Source organism: Drosophila eugracilis, unplaced genomic scaffold, assembly GCF_018153835.1.
Source record: "Drosophila eugracilis isolate 14026-0451.02 unplaced genomic scaffold, ASM1815383v1 contig_124, whole genome shotgun sequence".
Taxonomy (NCBI): Eukaryota; Metazoa; Arthropoda; class Insecta; order Diptera; family Drosophilidae; genus Drosophila; species Drosophila eugracilis.
The window spans coordinates 479,330-503,154 of record NW_024572029.1 but is presented as its reverse complement, the minus strand read 5'-3'; the positions used below and the strand labels follow the sequence as shown (position 1 = coordinate 503,154).

The 23,825-nt window shown below is 37.5% G+C and overlaps 4 protein-coding genes across 21 annotated transcripts in view; 1 reads left to right on the top strand and 3 right to left on the bottom strand.

The window, feature by feature from the left end:
• LOC108102898 (diacylglycerol lipase-alpha) overlaps positions 1-619 on the bottom strand; it is a 28,504-nt gene extending 27,885 nt beyond the window's left edge. For 6 of the 8 annotated variants that reach the window (XM_017208110.2, XM_017208107.2, XM_017208106.2 and 3 more), the window contains exon 1: positions 6-605. The gene's annotated coding sequence lies outside the window, so the exon portion shown is untranslated. Of the gene's footprint in view, positions 1-5 lie in introns of all 8 variants that reach the window. The other 2 variants (XM_017208103.2, XM_017208105.2) reach the window with 2 other exon arrangements.
• A 226-nt stretch (positions 620-845) lies between these two features.
• On the bottom strand, positions 846-1,954 carry LOC108102907 (TM2 domain-containing protein CG11103). The gene has a single exon (XM_017208130.2). The coding sequence runs from the start codon at positions 1,899-1,901 to the stop codon at positions 1,200-1,202; it is 702 nt and encodes a 233-aa protein (XP_017063619.1). The 5' UTR covers positions 1,902-1,954; the 3' UTR covers positions 846-1,199.
• Positions 1,955-2,365: 411 nt separating this feature from the next.
• Positions 2,366-4,256, top strand: LOC108102904 (cathepsin B). Of its 2 annotated transcripts, XM_017208127.2 has the most exons (5): positions 2,383-2,475; positions 2,545-2,711; positions 2,793-3,053; positions 3,180-3,347; positions 3,623-4,256. In XM_017208127.2, exons 2-5 carry the CDS (start codon positions 2,589-2,591, stop codon positions 4,094-4,096), a joined length of 1,026 nt encoding a protein of 341 aa, XP_017063616.1. In that variant the 5' UTR covers positions 2,383-2,475; positions 2,545-2,588; the 3' UTR covers positions 4,097-4,256. The 2 variants fall into 2 exon arrangements, with proteins under 2 accessions (XP_017063615.1, XP_017063616.1); XM_017208126.2 differs by having other exon boundaries at positions 2,366-2,711.
• A 767-nt stretch (positions 4,257-5,023) lies between these two features.
• Positions 5,024-22,575, bottom strand: LOC108102899 (protein retinal degeneration B). 10 transcript variants are annotated; one of them, XR_001772192.2, is made up of 14 exons: positions 22,188-22,575; positions 16,758-17,145; positions 16,083-16,227; positions 15,827-16,018; positions 15,306-15,716; positions 14,544-14,872; positions 13,882-13,920; positions 13,446-13,521; positions 12,183-13,382; positions 11,984-12,121; positions 10,922-11,889; positions 10,685-10,857; positions 8,045-9,005; positions 5,024-7,724 (listed from the first exon to the last, which is right to left on the bottom strand). XR_001772192.2 is itself a non-coding variant. In XM_017208117.2 (13 exons), exons 2-13 carry the CDS (start codon positions 16,833-16,835, stop codon positions 7,667-7,669), a joined length of 3,807 nt encoding a protein of 1,268 aa, XP_017063606.1. In that variant the 5' UTR covers positions 16,836-17,145; positions 22,188-22,575; the 3' UTR covers positions 5,024-7,666. The 10 variants fall into 10 exon arrangements, 6 of the variants coding, with proteins under 6 accessions (XP_017063606.1, XP_017063607.1, XP_017063601.1 ...); XR_001772191.2 differs by having other exon boundaries at positions 8,045-8,432; XR_001772193.2 differs by lacking the exon at positions 13,882-13,920.
• Positions 22,576-23,825: the final 1,250 nt, after the last annotated feature.

Sequence of the window (23,825 nt, the reverse complement as noted above, 5' to 3'; positions counted from 1 at the left end):
TTTACCATTCAGTTTTTTCCGTTTTCCGCTTTACACACACACACATACATATATAAAGAACAACCACTAAAGCAACGTTAGTCCATCAGCATCCAAAGAAATTCGAATTGTCTCGACCGTTGCTTTTGCTTTTGCCGCTGCCTCGGCCGGCGTCGCTGTCAGCGTCGACGTCGGCGTTCTCATGTTGTTGTTCTTGTTCTTGTACTTCTTGTACACCTTTCCTTTTCTTTTTTCCCATGGAATTTACACACAAACACGCACAGAGAGGGAGACGCACACACGATTTTATGTTTACGTTCTTATGCCGCGAATTTAAGTACCGTTATTACTTTCGACTGTCATCACAAGTTTGCTTAAATTTGTTGCCTTATCATTTCTATTATTGTGTGCAGGAATTTCTCGCTAACAAAATATATATTTTCGCGTGTGTTTTCTTTTAGATTTATGCACCGTGCAGTTCTTTTTCTTAGTGTTGTTGTTTCTTGCGGGAGAGACGCGCACGCAGCGTCGTCAATGGAGGAAAATTAAAGAGAAAGCGTCCGCTCAGCCAATCTCCAATGACCGCGCGGTCGGCGAGCTTTTTTGCAACTGACTTTCGAGTTTCCACGCGAAACTTTCGAGGGCAGCCGCCTGGCAGTGTGACCAGGTGGCCAGTAATGGTAGCAGGACAGGGGAACATAATGTTGTATCTCCACTGGAGTTGTGGAGAGATGGTTGCGCGGGAGATTTAAAAAAACCAATTCCAATATACGTATCAAGTAAATAATTCTGTTTATTAGCCACCTGTTCTTATTTCTTACTCCACATATCAAAACCTTTTGATATCTTTAATTAAAACACATCAATTACCTATATAATAATGAATTTTCTTTAATTTTTATTGGGTGGAATATTGAATGGATAAATTTGCTTTATGGACTCTTGTATGGAAATTTCATTGAACATTTACATATATACATTTAAAGTAGTCATTTTACAACTTAAAGTTAACTAGAACTATAAGTACAAACTACTTGTATTTGTGTTTATGCGTTTATACATATATAATCCATTTCATGATTTTGAGTTATGGATGTGTAAGGCTTTACCTCACATTAAAATATAAAAAAAAAATATATGTAAAATTCTACTATACAGAATTTGACTTGGTTTACCTAACAATCTTACTAAACTATTTAGAGCTAAGAGGTATCACACATCTAGACATAGGGATTCCAATTGCTGCCGTCCTCGGGCAGCAAATTATTCGTGATCAACAGGATGACATCGATGATCCACCAGACACCTAGACCGCCCATAGTTAGGAGTTTGCCGACTGCAGTGCCCGTTTGGCCGAGACAGAAGCGATCCATTCCAAGAAATCCCAAGAGCATGCTGTAGATTAGAGTCGTGACAAAGTAGTGATCCGTATAGCGGACACAGGGAAATCCGTCGCGCAGGAAGGTGCGTTCTCCGTAGCATTCGATGTCGGCAAACACAGTGCACACCACCTTGGCGTGTTCAACCTCTTCGTAGGTGGATCCTCCGAACTTCAGGCATCCATGTTTCTTTTCGTGCAGCGCCGTTGCATTCTCCCGATGATCCACCGGATCTTTGCAATCGAGAAAGTCGCGTGGCAGAAATGAGCACATTACATTCGGTCCTAATGGATTGAACGCCGAGTTTCCAGATCCGCCGGATGAGGAGGAGGACGACGAAGACGATGAAGATGATGATGCGGAGGATGAGGAGGAGGAGGGACCCATTCCGGAGCCAAGTTGCGCCTGAACGGGCACCACCGACTGCACTGCCGTGCCAGAAACCACTGTCTGCGGCTGCTCCTTGTCGCTGCGCGCCTGGATAGCCTTGGTACTGGGACTGATGGCCACCAGGAACGCTACAATTCCGTAGAAAATCCGCATCTTTGCGAGTTTCTAATCAAAATAATGCCCAGCCAGTGTGGCCACTCCCTTGCAGTGGTAACAGAGCTCTGTTATCATTACTGCTAACTTAACGATAGTTATGATTTTAAACATTTCGATTATCTAAACAAAAATTGATCTTGGAATTGGAGTTCATAATATTATTATTATTATTTCCCTAAAAGTAGGGAAATCACAGAATATTTTATGTATAATAATATATAAGTCCAATAACAACATTTTGGCGAATGCTTTTAATCTTGCAACTATACATTTCTTCTTAGCAATTAACATAATTTGAATGTATTTCCTAAAAGAGAAAGGATTTTAAACTTTTAAAATACATTTTGTGAAACCAGTGTCACATGTCATTATAATCAAAATTAAAAACTTGACTTGATTTTGTTGACAAAGAATTATCATCTTTTTCGATAGGCGATAAATTTCTATCCCATTTATGTGCACACACTGGTCTGTAATCAGCGGGCGCCAACCATTTTTTTTTTGTTGAGGAAAACAAGAGAAAAACAGTGGCATAAAGAGCATTCTCCGTCCGCTTTTCACTGGCAGTGCAGTACGAAAACAACGACGGAACAGTACAGAGAACCCAATTAATCCGACGCGTCATTTCCTACCATTTTAGTTTCTGTTATATGTGTGATTTGTGCTGTGTCAGCGCGAAACAAAATGAAGCTACTGCTCCTGGTGGCCACATTGGCCTCCGTGGCCGTGGCATTCACCTCCGGTGAGCCATCAATGTTGTCAGAGGAGTTCATTGATTTGGTGCGCAGTAAGGCCAAAACCTGGAAGGTAAGATTCCAATAGATTCCTTTGTTTTTCTGCCCGTTCTGCTGACGTGACAAATTGAATTTTCCGTAATCTATCCGACAGGTGGGACGTAATTTCGATGAATCCGTGACAGAGGATCATATTCGCCGTCTAATGGGCGTACATCCGGATGCGCATAAGTTCGCTTTGCCCGAAAAGCGAGAGGTTCTTGGTGATCAGTACGTAACTTTTGCGAGTGACATTCCGGAGGAGTTTGATTCCCGAAAGCAGTGGCCAAATTGCCCAACAATTGGTGAAATTCGTGACCAGGGATCATGCGGCTCCTGCTGGGCCTTTGGTGCCGTAGAAGCCATGTCCGATCGAGTAAGTTAGCTTATCTTATCGATTTTGTAGACCCAGCCCGTCTCTTTGTTTAACCAGTTGATATACTCGAATATGTATATTTTTTATTTGTTTTGACTGATTTCTTACTGATTTTTCAATGACCAGGTGTGCATCCATTCTGGTGGCAAGGTTAACTTCCACTTCTCGGCCGATGATCTCGTATCCTGCTGCCACACCTGCGGCTTTGGCTGTAATGGCGGATTCCCCGGTGCCGCCTGGAGCTATTGGACGCGCAAGGGAATTGTCAGCGGTGGACCCTACGGATCTAATCAGGTTGGTGATCTTTCAAGTTATTATTTATATAGCTATTTTATACCTACATTTGATGCGGAGAAATGTATTTAAGGCAGCTTAACTTTGTTCTTTGTTTACTATAAATTTGCAACGAAGTTTATGACGCCCATAAGTGATTTTATATAAAAGATATCGCTCAGTTATTATCTTTCTATATACATGTGTGCATTTCTACTTAAAGAGCTTCTTACACATCCCACTAGGAAACTAAATTATTAAATAGAAAACATTAACGTTTCTAAATCTTATTATAGGGCTGCCGTCCTTACGAGATTTCGCCCTGTGAGCATCATGTGAATGGAACCCGTCCGCCCTGTGCCCATGGCGGTGGAACCCCCAAGTGCCAGCATGTGTGCCAGAGCAGCTATACGGTCAACTATGCCAAGGACAAGCACTTTGGTTCCAAGTCCTATTCGGTTCGTCGCAATGTTCGTGACATTCAGGAGGAGATCTTGACCAATGGACCGGTTGAGGGTGCCTTCACTGTCTACGAAGATCTCATCCTGTACAAGGATGGTGTATATCAGCATGAGCATGGCAAGGAGTTGGGCGGTCATGCTATTCGTATTCTCGGCTGGGGCGTTTGGGGTGAGGAGAAGATCCCATACTGGTTGATTGGCAACTCATGGAACACTGACTGGGGCGATCGTGGATTCTTCCGTATTCTGCGTGGCCAAGATCACTGCGGCATCGAGAGCTCTATATCGGCGGGTCTGCCCAAACTGTAGATTTATATGTAAAACTACGGCATTGCGGCTGATATCAACACCCTATTTTCTATCGTCCCACTTTTAATTTCCATTCCAGATCGCAAATGACTTTTGTAGTTAATGTAAACAACTAAACCTGATTGATAATAAAAAAAAGTATTGTATATGACTGTGAAAATGAACTTTGGTTTAAAGCATTCTGTACAGTGGGACTTCTAGAAGTAGAAAATTCCACAAATATAAGCAATTTGGAAATAATATTTCATAGTAACAGTCATATCATTTTAAATTCTCAAGTTCAATTTGCTGAAGCTCGACTGTAGCTTTTCCTATTTGTTTATGTTAATAGTAGCTATCTGTACTATTAGGATGTATAGTATTTACTTGGTTTCGCTGGCAATCATCTGTTTTTCAGTTTTAATACAACACGATCTGTTCGTTTTGCGGGTTGAAGAATGATTAGCATCCCATTTGATTAAACAAACAATGAGCAGAGCTTTCTCGAATTCGTCATTTTGGGTGATTTGTTATTATTTATTCTGCGGTTATTTTATTAAATTAAGCAAAACTGTGCTGTTTGATTGAATGTTTGTATGAAGTTATCTAAGTTAGTTTAAAGCCGCCCATAATTTCCATACCCTTGGGATCAATTTTGATAAGCAATATCATAAACACATTTCATTATTTCACATAACATCTTTTATTTATTTTTCTCATTTGCAACATCAAATAGAACATTTGTTTTTGTTTTTTGTTTTGTTTGTTATCTTTTCATGAACCGCTTTGTTTCCGATTTTCTGTGAAATGGTTAACTGGTTTTAGCCATATATCTCATTCGCTGAAACTCGATCTTTTTCTAACAAACTGCTTACATCGAAAAATAATTTTTTTACTGCCATATTTCAATTTGTTTACTTTTGTTATTTGTCAAAGTCCAATTTCAACTATTGGCTTAAAAATCTCTTTATTTCTCTTTCGGTTAGTTATACATTATACAATGTATACATATATATATATATATTCTTCGGATCAGCTATCTTTAACTTTTTGGTTTGTCATTCTTGCTTTTGGGATTTTGTAAATAGATTGCATTTGGCTTGCTCCTCGTTTTTTTTTTTTTTTTTTTTTTTTGTGTGTTTTTGTTCTTCGGCTTGTAGATTTTGTTGTCAATAAATAATTTTATATTTTTGTTCGCCTTGTTTATGTTTTTTATATTTGTTTACAATCTGAATTCGTATTTGTTATTCCTGGACTTTTGCACTTAATATTTAAAAATACATAACCATACGGACATATATTTACTTATATGTACGTAACAATTTTGTATTTCTTTTCCATTGTTTTCGTTTTTTAGTTTTTTGTTCTTTGATTATAATCTCTGCATTAGTCATCGTCACTTTTTTTGTGTGTATGTGGGGATTTTAGCTTATTATCTATATGGTGGGTTCTCAAAATATCAATACAATTCTGCTCAACGCTTTATTGGCTTTGGGAGTTCATATTTTGGTGGAGTTTGAGAGGAGGAAAAATATAGATATACAATGTAGTACTCTACAAATAGCAACGATAAATGGGGAATAAAGCAACCGATCTATGGGAAATTTTAGAAACACAAAGAACTAATACTAGTACAGTATAACATTGTACGAAGTTGCAAAAAGTTGCCTCTTACATATACAAAATGATTCATGTTTTTATGGGCTTTTTTGTTTTAACTTTTTGGTTATTTTTTGTGGGAAAAGAAAGATATTTCTTTAGAATTTTACTAAATACTATACAAAATAATTCTAGTTTCATAAGACAATTAAAAGATATTCTAAAAACTTTCAAAAATGTTTCTCTCATCTAAAAAAATGTACTAATGTAAATAAATCTAACTTTTGGAAAGCAAATCGGTTTCGAACAGAAAGATATATAGAAAATTCCTTTAATTTACCAGCTAAATAGACAGACATAAACCCTTCGACTCTATGAGTATCTGGTGTGTTAGTTAATAGGACTTGCCTTTATACTTTCTTTTTTTTACCTCATGCTTGAACCAACTACGTACTTATATAGGATAAACTCTTCATAGGTAGAGATTCATCTTAAAATCTAGTAGATCTTCCATCAGTTTTTGTTTTTAGTTTTTCGGTTTAGTTTAATACTTGGCTACAAAAAAATGAAAGTGACTTAAAAATCGACTCAAATGGTGAGGATAGAGGAACGTATAGCCGGACAATACTATGATCGGAACACTTTTTCAGTTTAGCAAGCTTCAAAAAAGACCTTAATGTAGTTGCGCTAGATAAATATACAGTATATTTAGTATATAGTGTAGGTATATAATATATATATATTTATCTTTACATACAATTACTCTGCTCTCATTAAAACTATCGGTTTTAAACTCTTCAATTTGCATTTGTTTTGTCAGTTTAGGAAGTATCTTACTCACATAACTCAACTACTCGATAGTTAACCAACGTTTGGCTTTTAGGTAAACCTAAAAAGATCGAACAGATTACATATATATAATTTTATCTCATTTTCAAAGGTCCCTTCTTGTGTGCCTTTAATTTGGTTTTATCTGTTTTTTTTTTATATATTTCTGAGATTTTTGACAAGTTCTGTGAGAGTTTTTAGTTAACTTGCGTGGACAGCACATAACTGGGTTATGCATACATAGTGGTATATATATATAGATCTATATATATATATATATATATATATATATATGTATAGTAGTATTACTATATGGGTCAGATTTAATGCCCGTTACATCTTCAGGTCGCCTTGAGTTGTGTGTGTGTGTTATTTTGTATAGATTTCTAACACGAGGATCTCTCATCTCGCGAACTCAACTTTGGTTTTTAGTTCACTTTTTTTTTTTTTTTTGGTATCACAAAATCGGGTTTACGTTTACACAATATCCAATAGTTTTTATATATTCTTTTCTATCCGAATAACAATTTTTAGTAGAGATAAATATGTATAATTTGCTGTTTTTCTTTTAGTTTTAGTTTTTGTTTTATGTTAAATTAACCTTTTGGTAGCGAAAGACTATCACAATTATGGAGATTTCAAATTTCTGGGGCCAGGTAAGAGATTGTATTCAATTTCATGAAGATTTTAGTTTCAACATTCTTTCTTCTTAAGAATTTAGTTTTTTTTTGTTTTTGTCAATTTTACACGCATATAGATATATATAGTTTTAGGTTTCTTTTTTTTGGTTTTTGTTTTACGGAAGCCGTTAATTTATACTTTTCGTAAGAGTTTTTGTAGTGGTTGTTTCTCAAGAAATGCATTAAATTTGCCTTTTGATTTTGCAACGCTTTCCTCGCTTTCCATTCGCTTGTCTTAGTTATCCTTATATACTCGTATTCCTTATTCATCGGGAGATCTTCTGTTTCATTAGTTTGTCCTTCAGTTGTTGTACCTCACTTGGTTGGTTTGTTGAACTTTGTTCGCTTGCATATGTTAAACGGTTCTATATTTTCAATATATCCTTGTATATATCATTTATAATTTTATTTAGTATATAGCTTTACGATCGGCTTTTGTTTCATGTAGTTTTCAATGTTTTTTTTTTTTCATTTTATGTATGCTTTAAGTGGTTTGAAAAACCATCAAACAACAGGAGGAAACAGTCTTTCTTTCCAGGTACCTAAGGGTGCAAAATGATCAAAAATTTTAATTAAAATCAACTTTTTAATGGGATAATTAATAATAATTAGGGATAAATCATCAAGTTTTAGATTAAGAATAGATATTATTGAAATCTCTAGTGTTTTTGCATAGTATTGTAAAATTGTAGAGATTCACTAGAGATTTCCGTAACACCCTTGATACTAATTTAAATATATTTCTATCTATATTCCTTCTTTCTTCAGTTCTAGATATATGTACTCCCTCTATAACTAATATATTTAAAATTAAAGATATATAATATTATAATTAGATTTGTGCTTAAAAATGCATACTCACCGCGTGACACATTTGACTTTGGTTAAATGTTGTACAATTGTTTTTTTCTCATTTGCAATTTTGGTTTTTGATATATATTTATATATGTTACACCATTGAACTTTCAATATATCGCGCATAGTATATAAATATATATATATATATAGATATATATGTTTGTGGTATATACACAGATGTGGCATATGGAGTCATCGATGTTGTTGTCCTTTTAGTTTTCTATTTCGAAGGGTTTACTATTTCTGAGGAAGTCTGAGGGATTTGATTTGATTTTATATCTGATGGATCAATCTATATAGCTGTTGCATCTTGGTTGCTCTAGTGGTGGCTCAGGTAGGTCTTGCGCTTCAGGTAACCACTGCGTATGGGTGATGATAGTCCCGTCTCGTTGCTGTTTATCGATAACAAGGTCGATGGCAGTGTGTGCGTGTGTGAGGTATGTGTGTGTGGTGTTTGTTTTTTTTTCAAGCAAATTTTGGAGTTTTTTTTTGGAGAAAGAGAGACAGAGTTAACGTTGAGAAGAGAATTGAATTTTAGGCTCTAATTGTGTTTTGTTCAGAGGTGGAGATGTTTCAAAGATCGATAATTATCGATATTTGTGCTCCCAACTCTAATATTGGTGAGTTTTTGTTTTTATGTTTAGTTTTTCTTTTCTTTTTTTTTACAACACCAATCAATGAATAAATCAATCACTAAAATGCTCAGCTAGGTATGCTTCAAAATAATTAACAGAATAACTCAAAAAACTTTGTGGTGTGTGGGGAGTATAAGGGCATAATATTCTATAACACTATTACTAACATCAATTGTCTGTATATTGTTTTTGGATTTTAGGTTTTTGTTTTGTCGCTTCTATCTGTTTACATGATGCTTTAAATTGTTTTTTTTTTATTGCTCTAAGCAATTTATTGTTGCTCGTTTAAGTTGCAATTTTTAATTTTCATTCGTTGCTTGTTCATGCAGCCTGATGTGGTGTTGGTGGTTTATATGGTGTTTGTGTGTGTGTGATGTGTAGTTGTCGGCGTGGTGGTGGTGGGTTTTGAAGAGCGTGGTGGGTTTCGAGGCCGTGAAGCGTTAAGCGTTTTTTATAATTATATTATTATAAATATTTTTGTTTTTGATATTGGTTATCCGTTAAATCAAGAAACAAACAAAGAAAAGATACAAATCGTAATCGAAACATTATAAATCGTATATATATGGATACTATATAAGATATATATATATATATATTTCCAACAGGCCCATTTACTGTACTGCTTTTATATATTTATTTAATACTACATACTGGCGTATGTATATTTTTTTATGTTTTGTTGCATTTTGGCTTTTGTTCGCAATCAAAATAATATCATAAAAATACAAATAGGAATAATACATGAATGCAATAATAATAATAATCATAATAATAATAATAATAATAATAATGGTAATCATAACAGTAATAACTTATTGCATAATTAATACGGCATTTGTTCTACAGGAATCTTAAGAATGTAAAATAAAATACAATACGATTCGTGGCGGACTAGTTTTTGAGAGGATGATAGATATATGAGACACACAGATTGCTTTTAATAATTACAACAAAAAAATATATATAAACAGCATAAAATAATAATAAAAAATTATTTAATTTTCCTAGGCAGCTGGCGTGTCCTTTTCAATGGCATTCTCAATCAGTTGGGCCAATAGAATGTTGTTGCTGCTGCTGGGACTGTTGATGTTGCTGCTGCATGGACTGATGTTGGCCAATTGCAGCTCAAAAGCATTGCTACAGATTGTTGTTATGGGCAAGGGGAAACGGGCATGATTAGGATTGATTGTGATTTGAAGATTTGGTTTTTTCTGGCAAGAGAGGGAATCTTTTTCTCCACTCGAAGAAATCGCACACAACAACGTTTAGCGGATATGGAGGAGATGGTAGATGGGTTATATCACGGCATCGTCTCGATGGAAAAGCAACTTAGGACTGACTGACAAAATAAACGGTCATGCGGACCCAATAACAAAAACATAAAGCCACACAAAAAATATATATGTATACACCAACAAAGCAGTTTCCAATGTAATACAAGAATAATGCCTTCAGCTAGATCGTGTTCTTTGAGGATTTTTTAACAGGTCTATCTATGAATAGTAAATTTTATCTACTTTATAATCCTAGAGTAGTTCCTGTTTCCCTAGTAAAAACGTTTTAATCGTATATTTTAATATTAAAATTTAAAGTTCTTCTCAAAAATATTGATTGCAAATCTTGAGTATAACTCTTAGTTTAAAAACAGTGCCGTAACTATATTATTCTTAATAGTTTTATAAAAAACCCTGATCCTTTCCTTTGGTAATATAAAAATGAAATGGTATGTAGAAAACGAAACCTTTGGTACTACATATATATTGCTAATACAGGCATGATAAATCTAAATTCCTGATATAATCCTTATCATATTTCCCTAACATTTCCAACCAGCTAAAGGCATTAAACTGTACACAAAACATATAACATTAACATACACGAATGCTCTTGGCCTATTTACACTAAACACAAACACAGATATGTATATACAGCGAGGATCGGGCGGTACATTGGTGCGCTCTGTACAGTGAATCTTCTCAAGCAGCGCCACATCAACAGCGTCTTACCTTCTGCGTCGCGGATTTGCCGTCTGGCCGGGCAGATTAAAGCATCCGCGAGGGATGACCATGCGGGCATTTCCCTTCGCGGGACGTGAACCGCCCACAGCCTGTAATCCAGCCAAATGGGCAGCATAGCCATCACTTAGAACGGTGGCATTGGATTGTAGTTTCTTGCCAACCTGAAGAAAGAATGAAAATTAGTTGAAAATGTTACTCTAACTGAAAGCCCATGGCTCCTCTTACCTTGCCAACGATGAAGATCTGATCGGTTCGCATGCCCACATTCGTGTAGACGCTAATGTCCTTGCTGCTGCCATAGGCAGCGGTTATTGAGATTCCATGATTCTGCACTAAATTGTTGAGATAGGCCGTCTTGTGTCCCAGCGGATCGGTGGACAGGCCGTCGGCGAACGAGATCAGACCATGTGGGAAATTGTGCTGACTCAGCCATGACACCACGCGCTGTTGTTGCATATCTGGTCGTCCGGTGATATAAATAAGCAGATAGCCCAACTCTTGCCAATGCCGACATACATCTACGGCTCCGGCACGAACTTTAGGATCTCTGCCCGTCACTGACATGGAAGCGGTAAAGGATCCATCAATACTAAAGACCACACATTCGGTTAATGGTGGTACCACGGCCATATAGCAATCCACCGAAGTGTGATCACCACGGACCACCATCTTGACCGGGTATATGCCATAGCCCAGGGAGACCTGATCGGGAATGATGTACGAGATGCGACCGTTCTTGTCCGTCACCTCAGTGCTGAGGAATGTCCATTCGCCTGCCGGCGGATCCTTCATAATATGCACATCTACCTTCTCACCGTGCAGCGTGATCATATCCAAAGGTCCATACATAAATCTGGCATTCAATCGCTGCTCTCGGCCCTCCTGAACGATCACATCGTTGGCCCGATGATTGGCGGCCACATTTTTCAGCTTCACCGAGGTGCGTTTCTTGATCCACTTCTCCCTCGGCTGTCCTGGATGGAAGGAGGCATTGTCCTTGTCATCGTTAGATCCCACAAACGGTATGCCCTCGAATTTGCCAATTTGCCTTAGGATAAAGGCAATCACATCCGGACTTTCCCAATAGCTGGCATGGAATAGGTGTGGCAAGGCATGAGCCGGAAAGTTGCTTAATCCCTCTGGGCAATATAAAGCGTAGTCCAAGCGTTTGGTGCCCCACCATTTGTTTTGAACTGTGGATATAGCAGTGAAGGTCAATTATTAGGGAATCAATATAGCTCGATATATAATATAGCTTCTAGCTTCTAGATAACGAGCTTATCTTACGGGCATGGATCGTACTAAGTGAGACATTCTCAATCAGACCCGATATCGTGCTCTGCATCGAGGCATCTGACAAACGGCGACCGGCCAAAAGGTTATTGCCATCGTTAAAGTGCTGCGGATGCGACTGAATCACTTCCACTGGAAAGGTATGATTTTACTATAAGATTCTTCTTTCTTATTAAAAATATTTTAAACTCACATAAATGCAATGGCTGACCATTTCCCAGCGGATACTTGGCGTACCGTGGGACATTAACCGGCGACAGAATGGAGAAGCGAGCGCTTAAAAGCGGCTCTAGACGCGAGGCAATCGGATCGGTTGGATGGAACAGATTGTACACCTGATGGCAGTTGGGCCTCGCTAGAGCGGCCTTGGCATCGTGGAGTTTTCGTGCCGCCAATACCACCGAAAGCGGTGATCCGAACATAAAGAAATCACAGACCTCAAAGTCCAATTTGGTGGCCCGTGAATCGCTCGACGAACTGGAACGCCGTCTCCTCGGTGATGGAGCCACCAACAAGCGCTTGGCATCCAAATCGGCCTCAATGAAACGCTCATCATCATCCAACCGTGAATGACGTGGTCCTAACGGATTATGGGTATTTATATTTGTGGCTGTATCTCCGCCAGAATTTGGGGCCGTGCCCGGTTGACTGCCATTGGAACGGCACAATGCCTCGTAGGCCAACAGTGAGCCCATCGAATCACCCAGCATAACAATCTGTCCGGAGAAACCGTGTCCCTCCTCCGATTTCAAGAACTCATGGTAGACAATATTGGCAGCGGCCACCGTCTTGTTGACCGTCTCATGGAATTCCGGCGATGCTACGGATAAAAGGGGTATAGCTCCTATTGGGACATCGGCTATATTCGGTATATCCGCCGCCGAGGGCGATGCATCAAAAGAGTACGGACTCAGGCTGGAAAGAATGCCCAAGGCGTCAGTGCAAATCGATGGACATGGCACCATCTTAATGGTCACATGAGTTAGAAGACTGGGATAATGCTGTCGCATCACTGCCTCAAAGGAACCGCGGAAAGTGGTCACATCGGACTTCTTGGCCGTTAACTCGCTGGCTGCATCCAGAACACTGCCTGCATGGACCACCAGGATTAGGATGGTAGTTGGGCATGACGGTGTACTCGGTGATCCTGGTGGCGATGAATCATGACTACGATCCACGCTGGCCGATGAACGTAACTGCCGTTTATTACCACGCTCCGAGGCAACCCGCATCAAAAAATCCTGGTTAAAGATGCTGTCCTCCTGCCGCGAATTGCCACGTCCACCTACGGATGCTGCACCAGAGGGTCCGCCATGTGGCGGTGGACTGTCATCGCCCTCGCCCAGCAGCTCCAAAGAGCTCCACTTGGCTAGGGAGTTTGTTTCATTGGTATCTACGATATAAAAAGGGATTAGCTTTGACTATATAGTTAGGAATGTTATGCGACATGGCTTACCCAGACAATCGAAGAATTCCTCATCTGAATTAGACTTGGAGTCCACTTCCAATCGCTCCATTCGCCAGTTTGCCACCTGCGATGAACGTAAATGGATTTTGTATAAATATTTATGAACAAAAGAAATTCACATTGTTGATATATATATGTATGCTATATGTATACTCGATTCTGGTCTACAAATTACGCTATATAGAAAGGCAGAGGGAGGCAGCCGTAAGCTAAGCTAATGGAACTGGGCTAATCAAAACACTGCGACTAAGCAAAGTACTAAAAAGGAAGGGGAGAAGGCGGGAGTATAATTGGAGGTCATCATCGGATACTATTATTTTATTTATAAGAACGGGATAATAGCTAGGCAAATTATTGGTAATGAAATAGAAAGAGACGGGGCATATTGAGAATGACAGAGACGGGGAGAGAAAGAGGAACTTACATGTCTGCGTGGCGCTGTCTTTGCATGCGGCTTTTTGGACTGATTTTGGTTTGGAATTTGATTTGTTTTTTGATTTTTGTTTTATTTATTTGTGATTTATTGGGTTGATTGGTTTTGGTGTTGAGTTTCGTTTGTGTTGTAGTTTTTGTCGGTGTTTCGTGTTGGATGGAAGGTAAATTAAAGATTATTTGGTAAGACGCAGCACATTTAAAGGACAAAGCGACACACAAAACACAGAAACTTGAACACAGAGATAGAAAAATAGTGTTTTTGAATGAAAATATCAAAAACTATAAGCAAATTTTGATTTAGATACTTAACAAAATTGGAATTTTAATTCCCTTATGGAAATTATCACATTAAAAGATTGAAATTTTGATACATCCTTATTCGATTTTGTAAATCAAAAGTTTTATATTTTATATTTTTTAAAATGTAATGATAAACTCTCTATATCAGACAGATTTTCTAACATTTTTTTGACGTTAAAGACTTTATAAGAAAGCCAAGAAATTCCACTCTATAATTTTTATTATTTTTTGTATTTTGAAAAAAAATCAAACAGATTAAAATGTGAATTTAAAACACTGAACAACTTCCATTCCTAACAGGACACAGGACATAGAACAAAGATCATACAGAAATCCTTTAGAGATGCTCACCTGCAGATCGAAACTATGGGCAGATCCCACCGGAGAATGTAGAGCACCCTTTGACCCGAACTTTGCCTTCTGAGCCATTTGAATGCTTTGCGAACGCGAACGTTGAGCAGATCCACCTTGATTGGCTGAGAGATCCACGCCAGTGCCAATGGCATCGTTCTCGTCCTCGTCATCGTCCTCTTCCTCGCCCTCCTCATCGGAACTGGCCTCGGCGCTGGGTGGCTGTTGGGTTACAATAGGCGGTACTGCTGGAGCGGACTTCTTTCGTTCGCTGCCCGTTGTGGAGGCGGCGGCCGCCGCCGTGCTAACATATGGCTCTGAGATGCTATCTGGAATGGAGAAATTTGACAGCTTTTAGAGGGATATCGCAAAAAGAAAGAAGGAAATATGAAATAGTGCACTTTTTATGAGTTAATATGGTAATAATTCATAATTCGAATTTCTGATATCATTATTTCGGATTTCCTCTATGAAAGTATAAAAACTACTTCTAATAACACCTTTAAATAGCTCAAAGTCATAAACACTGATTCAGTAAGTGTAGTTAATTACATCTTCCGACTTTTTGAAATCAAAAAAAGAATCTAAACTGTGATCTTGCTGCCTTTTCTTCTCAAACTAATCAAAAATATATTACAAAAAAACCTTTTAAATCTCACAGATCTTTATGCAATTCAATACGTCTTTACAATTTGGCAAGAGTGTGTTGTGGTGAGGTTGATGTGGATGATAGTATATTAGTGGTGGTCACATCGGACTGACCATCGCTGCACTCCTCGCCGCCGCCCATTTTCTTGGCCAAAGCCAACTGCGTTTGTCGCTCCAGTTCACGGATATCCTCGATGGTTAAGCCATACCATTCGTCTTGCCACGCCCATGCTTGCCGATGGGCACGCAACATCATCTTGCGCAACGCCACATCATGGATAAACTTCTCCAGCTTCGTTTGCATGCCCCAATAGCGGAATTCAACGCGACAAATCTTGTAGGCCGTCATCAAGGACATGTTACGCGGTGTCGGCTGCTTTTTGCCCTTCACCTCGCGCCAATACTCCTCCAGCCAATCCTCGCCCAAGGGTCCACGCCCCGTCTTGTCCGACACAAAGTGCTTGGGATCCTCCTCCTTGACATAATCACCGCCCCACAGTTGGTCCTTCACAATGTCAATCACATCTGAAAAAAGGGGGATATTAATAATAGATTCTTGAGCAAGTTAGCTAAACCTAAGGGCTGACATTGAGTTTATACTAATTTTAAAAAAGGTTCTTAGAGCGCCAACTAACCAACTATGCGGTTTCTTAGGTCACTTCCTGACAACTGGAAGACATTATCCTGATAGCCATTATCCGGATAATAGTACGTCTCGATGTCCAGCGAAAACTTCTCCACAAATGGGCAGGTGTAGCGTGTCCTGGTATAAGGATAGGCATTCCACGCCTCCTCCTCCACAGTTAAAGCGCTTTTTGGCAAGAGACCTTTGAATTGTCATAAATAATGTATATTAATATAGATAAAAGTCTAAATTATAGAAAAACTCACTCTTAATCCAGCCAGGCAAATGATTGCCCACATGGTAGATCTTTTTCGTGTATTGACCATTTCCACCGGGTCCATCCTTATATGGCTCATTGATGATTATCTCAACGCCACTGCCTTCGCCATGACTTTCTTCGCGACTTTTTTTCTATGGATAAAAGGAAAACAAATTTCCAAGATTATTAATGATACAAACAAATAAACAAGAAATCTATTACAGGAACATTGAGAGAATTTCCGGTTAAACGTTTAATAAATATTGGCCAAATCAAATATTTGTAAATAAGTCGAATGTGCAAAAGGCAAATAAACAATTCTCGACACTTTGTAAATTGTGTAATGATCAAAGTTTAGGTTTGTAAATTGTTGAACTTTTAGTTAGGAAATTGTTAAGTTGTGAATGCTTTTGTTTTTATTTTAGTGACTATTTTCTAACTGCCTAACAACTGATAAGCCAAACGGAAACCAATCAATTTGCCTTTGAAAACTATTTTTAAACGCTTGTATTAGGCTGAAATAGCTCTTAGGCGATTAGATTATCGATTAAATGTACATTTATATCTTAATTTAAGGTGCAAACATGATTGTAAAAAGGAAAGCCCATGAGTTTACACTTTCTATTTGATAAACAAAAGTAAAAATCGTATTTATTCTGAAGTTAAAGTAAACTTTTCTTACCGCTATCATGTAAAGCTGGGCGATGCGGTATTCCTCGACGGTGAGGGGCAGCGGAATGCGGTACTCCTTGATCAGCATGATGACCGCCTGAGTCCTTGGCTTTAAAAAGAGTGATGGAAGGGGTAGGTGGAAAGTGAGGTGGGTTTTCCTCCACCGGCTATTGATGACGCTCGAATGGCGGGCACTTCCGACGGATCCGTCCTCCTTTCCGGCGCTGCCTCTATTGGGTCTCGTTGGCTGAGGGAATGGCAATCATCGATTGCCGCTGGTCATGGCTGGATGATGTGGAGGCGACGTTGTTGTTGTCGTCCGACGTTATCGTTTTCTTATTTTTGTTGTGTTTGGATGGGGGATATATGGATATGGGGGGAGACACGTCGTCTACGACCTGGACGAAACGGAATAAGGCAAAATCGGAAAAACGAGGCGAGGTTAGTCAGTGGTATATAGATATTTTTTTTTGTTGTTGTTTGTATTTTCCGGTGGCTGAAGGTGTTCAGGTCTAGAATGTAGGTGTGCTAGTGTTGCTATGGCTTCTGACTTGTGTCTATCTGACATTTAACTGAATGGTCAACATGAAAACTAAAACCATAAAGCCAGTTTAGGGAGATAAAAGAAGTAGGTACCTTAAAGTTTGGCAAAGTATCTTATAATAACGAATTCAAAACAATATTAAAATCGGATACATTAAACTATATCATAGCATTTGGGTTACTTAACGAAATATATATCTTATTTGATTGTGAGAAACTTATATTTTTAGCTCTTTACTGAGTACTGAGAAATACTCAAAAACCAAATGAAAAATCTGCTAATATTTTCGAAACCTATTAACTATAAACGAGCTGAAAAGATTTCGATAGCATGAAAAATATTTTTCTTTTTTGCATTCGTAATTAAAAAAGATAAACATCTAAAGCTATTTGCTGAAGTACAATCCTCAACCATTCGTTATTAACAAAGAGATGATGATAGTCTGGAACCCAAAATAGACCATGAAAACATATAAGCTATTCAATTAATTATTATAGTCATTAGTTCAGTTATTTTTAAATTTTAGCCTATTTATATATACATCTGTATTATTGATCTAAGAAGATCTTTAATTGTTCAATTTATTTAGTAAACATTTTTGAAATTTTAAACTTGGAGAAAAGTAGAATATATAATTTTAGGAAAGAAATTTTCTAAAAATCCATAAAAATGCTATAAAGTTCTTTATACTTAAACTAGTTTGTGTTTTTATAGACCATCTAATTGCAATAATTTCTGTCACTTTCTAGTCTCGTGCCTAGCCTCAGTTCTAAAATGTAAATTACCATTTTATTTATTGATTTCAAGTGACAGGGAAAATGGGGACATGGACAGGGGAAGTCTTTGACAGGCACTCCAGATAATCGGATGTAACTCGAGGGCTCTTAGGGGTTTTTTTCTATCGTTTTTTTTTTTTTTTTTTGTTAGACTCGGGGAGGAGCACTGTCAATTAAATGACAACAACAAGAAATGAGTGTCCGATAAGGTCAAGTACGGTCTCGCATTTCACAACAACAATCAGAGATGATGGGTCAGCCTTTGTCCCTCCATAAGGTTTATAAGGTTTAGGTTTTCCTTTAAACTTTTTTAGTTCTTACATAAGTGAATAGAAAATATTTTAATATAAATGTGACAGTAAAGTATTTATAAATCCTTCCAGGATAGTGTGAAAAAATAAAGACGTAGGCATCCAAAAATCATTAGCTTTCTAACTAACTAACTGATTTTCCCGCTAAAACAGACATAAAGAAAACCCTGCCAGCACTGACTACAACTAAGCTGAATTTCAGTTTATCGTGCATAATTTGGTTGCTGTTCTTACCTTGAACCATTTTCTACCTTTCCTATCTTTTTTTTTGCTAATTGGATTTATTGTTGACTGCTGACAACAGCAATACCTACACATGGGCAACGAGGGAGGGGACTGGTGGATACATAGGGTATATAGTAGTCTGACGCATTTGCATCGCATTTTGACCTATCGGAATGTGACAAAAACTGGATGAAATGGTGGGTGGTGATGGGTGGCGGTGGTTAGCCTATTTAGGAGGTGGAGAATGGGCTGGCAAACACGTGTTTAAGTCAAATGCTGTCGGAATACAAACACCAATGGGGAAATTATCATTATGACCGATAGATAGTAAAGTGATGGATTCCCTTCCGTGCATAAATATTAATTAGATTCGTTCTAATATAGGTAACGGTGAGTACAGCTGGTAGTGCTTAAATAAAACTTTAAATAACTCCGAAATGTTGATAATAAATGCATTCAAGATTAAACGTCATTTATGCCTTTGCCATTTTTGTAATCTAATCTTAACAAGAACTTTGCTACCTTAAACAGAATAAAAAAACAGTTTTTAATATGAACAAAACCATATTGTGGGTTATTAATAGGGAATTTAATACGGCCCTAATTTTCTGCACTTAATCCATCTCCACTGTGGTTACAAACTGTCAACTTCCGCCGCTAATGACCTTCATTAGAGACTCCTAATCTGTTTAGATCTTATCTAGCATTTATCTCGACCACAAATTTGTCTAGCTACTCATTAAGTGCTATTGTATAGTCCCTCTTCCAATTTATGTTTCCCTAAAGAGCTTTCTTTTTAATTGAAGCTCATTGTGTGAAGGTTGGAAAATGGGAAAAGGGGGAAGAATTCTAATTGAGGAGAATGTTATGGCGGTTCTGCACCCACGCTAGTTAACAAATAGTAGACTTTCAAAGAAAGGACTTTAACATGGATCCTTCTTTAGATAGACAAACAGAATAAGAGGATATTGGAGATATATTGACTTTTCTGAATCTATATTTTAATAGCTACTTTTGTTATTAAAAGCATTGGCCATTTATTGGTCTCTTATTAAATATAGAACTACATGTTATAACCATAAAAAGCTTTTAACAATTCAGCAAATAATTTGATCGTGATAAAGATAGATATATAATATATATAAAAAATAGGGAAAGTGGGAGAGATGATGCTACAACAAGAGGCACAATAAAAAGAGGCAGTCAATCAATAATTATTGGGCACAGTGACAAGAGAGGGAAAGAAAAGCACGAACACAGACATGAACATGTTTATGTCATGGCAGTTACATGGCAGGCCTTAACACAATCGTAAGCCCCAACAATATGGCTACACCGCTTTCTTCTGCCCCACTTGCCACGCCCCTTTAGCCCTGCTTTCTCCCGGCCCTCGTTTGAGTTGCCCCAGCTCTGCCATCTCCTTAGCATAATTACATTTTGTGACACAGAAAATGCAACAACAGATTTTCTTTCCTACCCTGGGTCAAAGGTTATTGGAGTTGGTTATTTTACATAAAAAAGAAAATGAAGTGTTACAAAATTATATATATTATATCTTTCTGTATTCTAAAAATCCACTAATCGCCGTTTTTCTCGGAATTTTACGATTTGTACATATCATTTTAAAGTTTTTTTCTAATTTAAACGGCTTTGAAGTAAAGTTTAACGTTCTTATATGTCAAACATATTTGCATCTTTATATAGCGATCATATATATCTCTGCAAACAAACGAAGTAATATAAAAATCCATTTTTTTATTACATCTAAGAGTTGCAAGAGATAAGCAATGTTAATATTCATGATTAGAAAAAGCTTTGCGGTGATAAATTTTAATAAAAATCTGTCTTGTTTATGATTAGATTTAAACTTTTTATACAGAGGATATTTTAAAAATCCGCATCTATATTTAAGTGTAAGAATAAGATAAGAATGGTAATCGACCCACTGTGCATCAATAAACAACAAATTACAAACGCACACATGTGTTGGCTATAAAAGAGCTGGCCAAAGTGCACGTAGCCTTCAATGTGGTTGTGTTTATGATGTATTTTGTCATTTAACAATTTTTTATGATGTGACCAAAGGGTAAAGCAAAAGTATGCACAAAGGAAAAAAATCAAGAATCTTATAAATATTTTCCATATACATATTTTCTATATAGAAGTCAATCAATTTTGAGATATTTCTATTTTAATGACAACTATGTCTTTTTTCTCTGTGTAAAATTGTTCAAAGAAGATGGCCAAAAATTGTTTATGCATAAAACCTTTGATTTTTATTAAGTCTGGCAAACTCAAACTCAAATAGTGCAGAGGAAATAATAAGAAAAATTGCAAAAATGGGGAAAATAAGCTTGCGCAATTGTGGCTCAGCAACAATGCCAAACTGATAAATAAATTGCCATGGTAATTGACCAAGAAATACAATACAATAAATAAAGGTGTAGAAAAAAGCGCAAAAAAGCGGTAATAAAAGAGGGAAAAAACGGAGGCACTCAAGCGGAAATAAATAAAAGCGTTTGTGCGACATAGACAAAAATAGGGGGATGCATAATAAAAAAAGAGAGCAAAGGTTAGAAAAAAAAGCCTATTAAATCCGAGTCTCAAGTTTAGTGAGCTAAATTAGAGGAAAAAGGTCACGTACTCTCTCTATCTCTCTAGCTGGCTTTCTCTCTTACACATAATCTACCCATCTCGCTTACTCCGTTGTGCACACCTGTGGCACGCTTTGTGCTTATTAATAATTTATAAATACAACAAGCAACGAAATAAAAACAAAACAAACGCGCACAGCATTCCTAGGGTCAAGCTTAAAAAAGAGCCAACTCATTTATTTTTAACACCTTTTCCTGTTTACTTTCTTTATAGGAAGTACACTTAAAACATTAACAGTTTTAAGTTAGAAATGAAATCTTCCAAAATTTTCTTTTTAATTTTATTTTATAAAGTTAAATGAATGGTCATTCATACTATACTCGTGTGTGATTAAATATTATAAAACTCAAATCCCACCTTTGACCTAAGAAAGGTTATATTTTTCAGTTGAATAAATTTAAATTTTTATATTTAAGTGTGCATATGGAAATAATCATATTTTCTGTGCATATTTTGGAAAAACTGTGTTTTCAAATTGAAATTTAAAACCAAAAGAATTAAAGTTTTTTTTGAAAATAAAAACACTTGGTAGATTTCTGCAATAAAAAACTGCACAAGAATACTGCGAAAAACCAAACAAAACAAAACAAAGCTTTGCGTGAAAATTACGCATGGAAAATTCTTATCACAGACTTGTTGTTGTTTGGCGAAGAGAGCAAAAGCGTTAAAGAGGAAGAGAGATGGCTGAGAGCTGCTAACGGGACCTTGAGACCTGGCCACAGCCAACACACACACACAGGCACATACATATACAGAGCTTACGCATTTACGCAGCTGCCACCCACACACACAGGCACATACTAACACCGTTATCCTTAACCAATTTTGCGCATTTTTTTTTGTAAACTACTTTTGCTTTTCTTTCTTAACAAACAAACAAAGAAAAAGCTGAGAATGAAACGCACAAACTTTCAATGGGCAAAACTCACATTTTTATCATTTGCAGGCGGCCAGCTGGAAAATTAACAACAAAAAGTGTATGATGTCCAAAAGCAAGAGGAATAGAGGTGGAACACACGCACAACAACAACAGAATGTATAAATATACAGTGAATATTTTTTGCTGGCTCGATGGGGCGATTAACACAATTTATCTATTATTTTCTTCGGGGCACTTTTCCAGGCCGCAGATGAAAAATGTTTTCAGCGTTGCTGCTGCTGCTGCTACTGCTTGCCTTGCTATTGCTTTTGCTTATTTCTTTTCGTTTTCCTTTTTTTGCAATCAAAACGTACACACTGAAAAAAAAACAGCATGCGCTGCTCGGCGGCGATGTTGCGACTCGGCTCGCGTTCGATTCTGAACTGAAATGAACTAAACCGAAATGAACGGGACGCCAAACACTGAACGAACGGTGAAAAGCAGACGAAGCAAAAGCCAAAGCAAAGGCAGCTGAGAAGAAGCCAAGAGAGAGTGGGCAAAGAGAGCGCAACATAGGCAAATCGAGAGAGGGCGTTCCGGAAAGCAAGTTTAGCGTTAAATCTCTAAAGTAATGAAACCGCTCAGAAATGTACATAAAGGAACTAATATATATGTACATATATGTCAAAAATTAGTTAGATATTTTAAGAAAACATAAACAATGCATAAAATAGAAAATCGTTTATTTCAATTTATAAGATCTCTACCGTTTTGGCATTTCAAAGTGTAAGCTTATATGCACAAAAACTAGTTAAAAGATTTATGATATGAAAGCAGAATAGAAGAAAATGAAGATACCATTTTTATTGGTAAGTTTTGGCAGTATTCCATTTTCCACTCGCGTTTTTCAGAACACCCCTTCAGTCAAATGGTGCGCAACAAAAGCGCGCGAGAAAGCACCAAAGAAATGCTTGCTCTGCCTTTCTCTCTTTTGAGGGGGGACGCAGCTGCCGTGGCCGAAACGGGGGTTCCGTAAATTGGATTTATGCATATCGGCCAATGAATAATATACATAAGTGTAATTCCTGCAAGAAACTTGGAGGGCCCCACGAAATGCCAACGTCCCGGCGTCCTTGTGTGCTCTCTTCAGGAGAATGGCACTGAGAGCAAGCAAGCTGCAAGCTTTGCAAAACGAAAAGCAAATGAGGAGGGCAGCTATCCAGCGAGTACGTATAGGAGAGAAGACATTTTAGGTGTACGGTACGAAGATAAGCTTTAGCTATTACGGCGCATTCAGCTCCGTCAGAGTCAAAGCAAACATGTCACGACATGCACAAACAAAAGACGCCAACTGTTGTCATTCGGCTCCTGTCACTCCAGCGCCCTATCTCGCTCTATCTTACGCTTTGTTGTTCTCGGTGCCCTTTCTAGTTTGTCTATTGCATGTGATAAAGTTCAACTTTGACATTTACACAGCGCATGCCCAAAAAGAAAAAAAAATTTGAGGAACAATTGAGTTTGCACAGGTCGGCGAAGGGATTTTTAAACGTGTAAGCGCCAACGGGAAACTGAATGCAACTTTTAATTGAGTGGATATCAAGTGGCAACGGACACTAGTTGCCTCGCTCTCACTTTTAGCCACTTCATACATCCATCTCTTTATGCATATTTGCATCTTAAGTTTGCATTTATGTACATAAGTTAATTA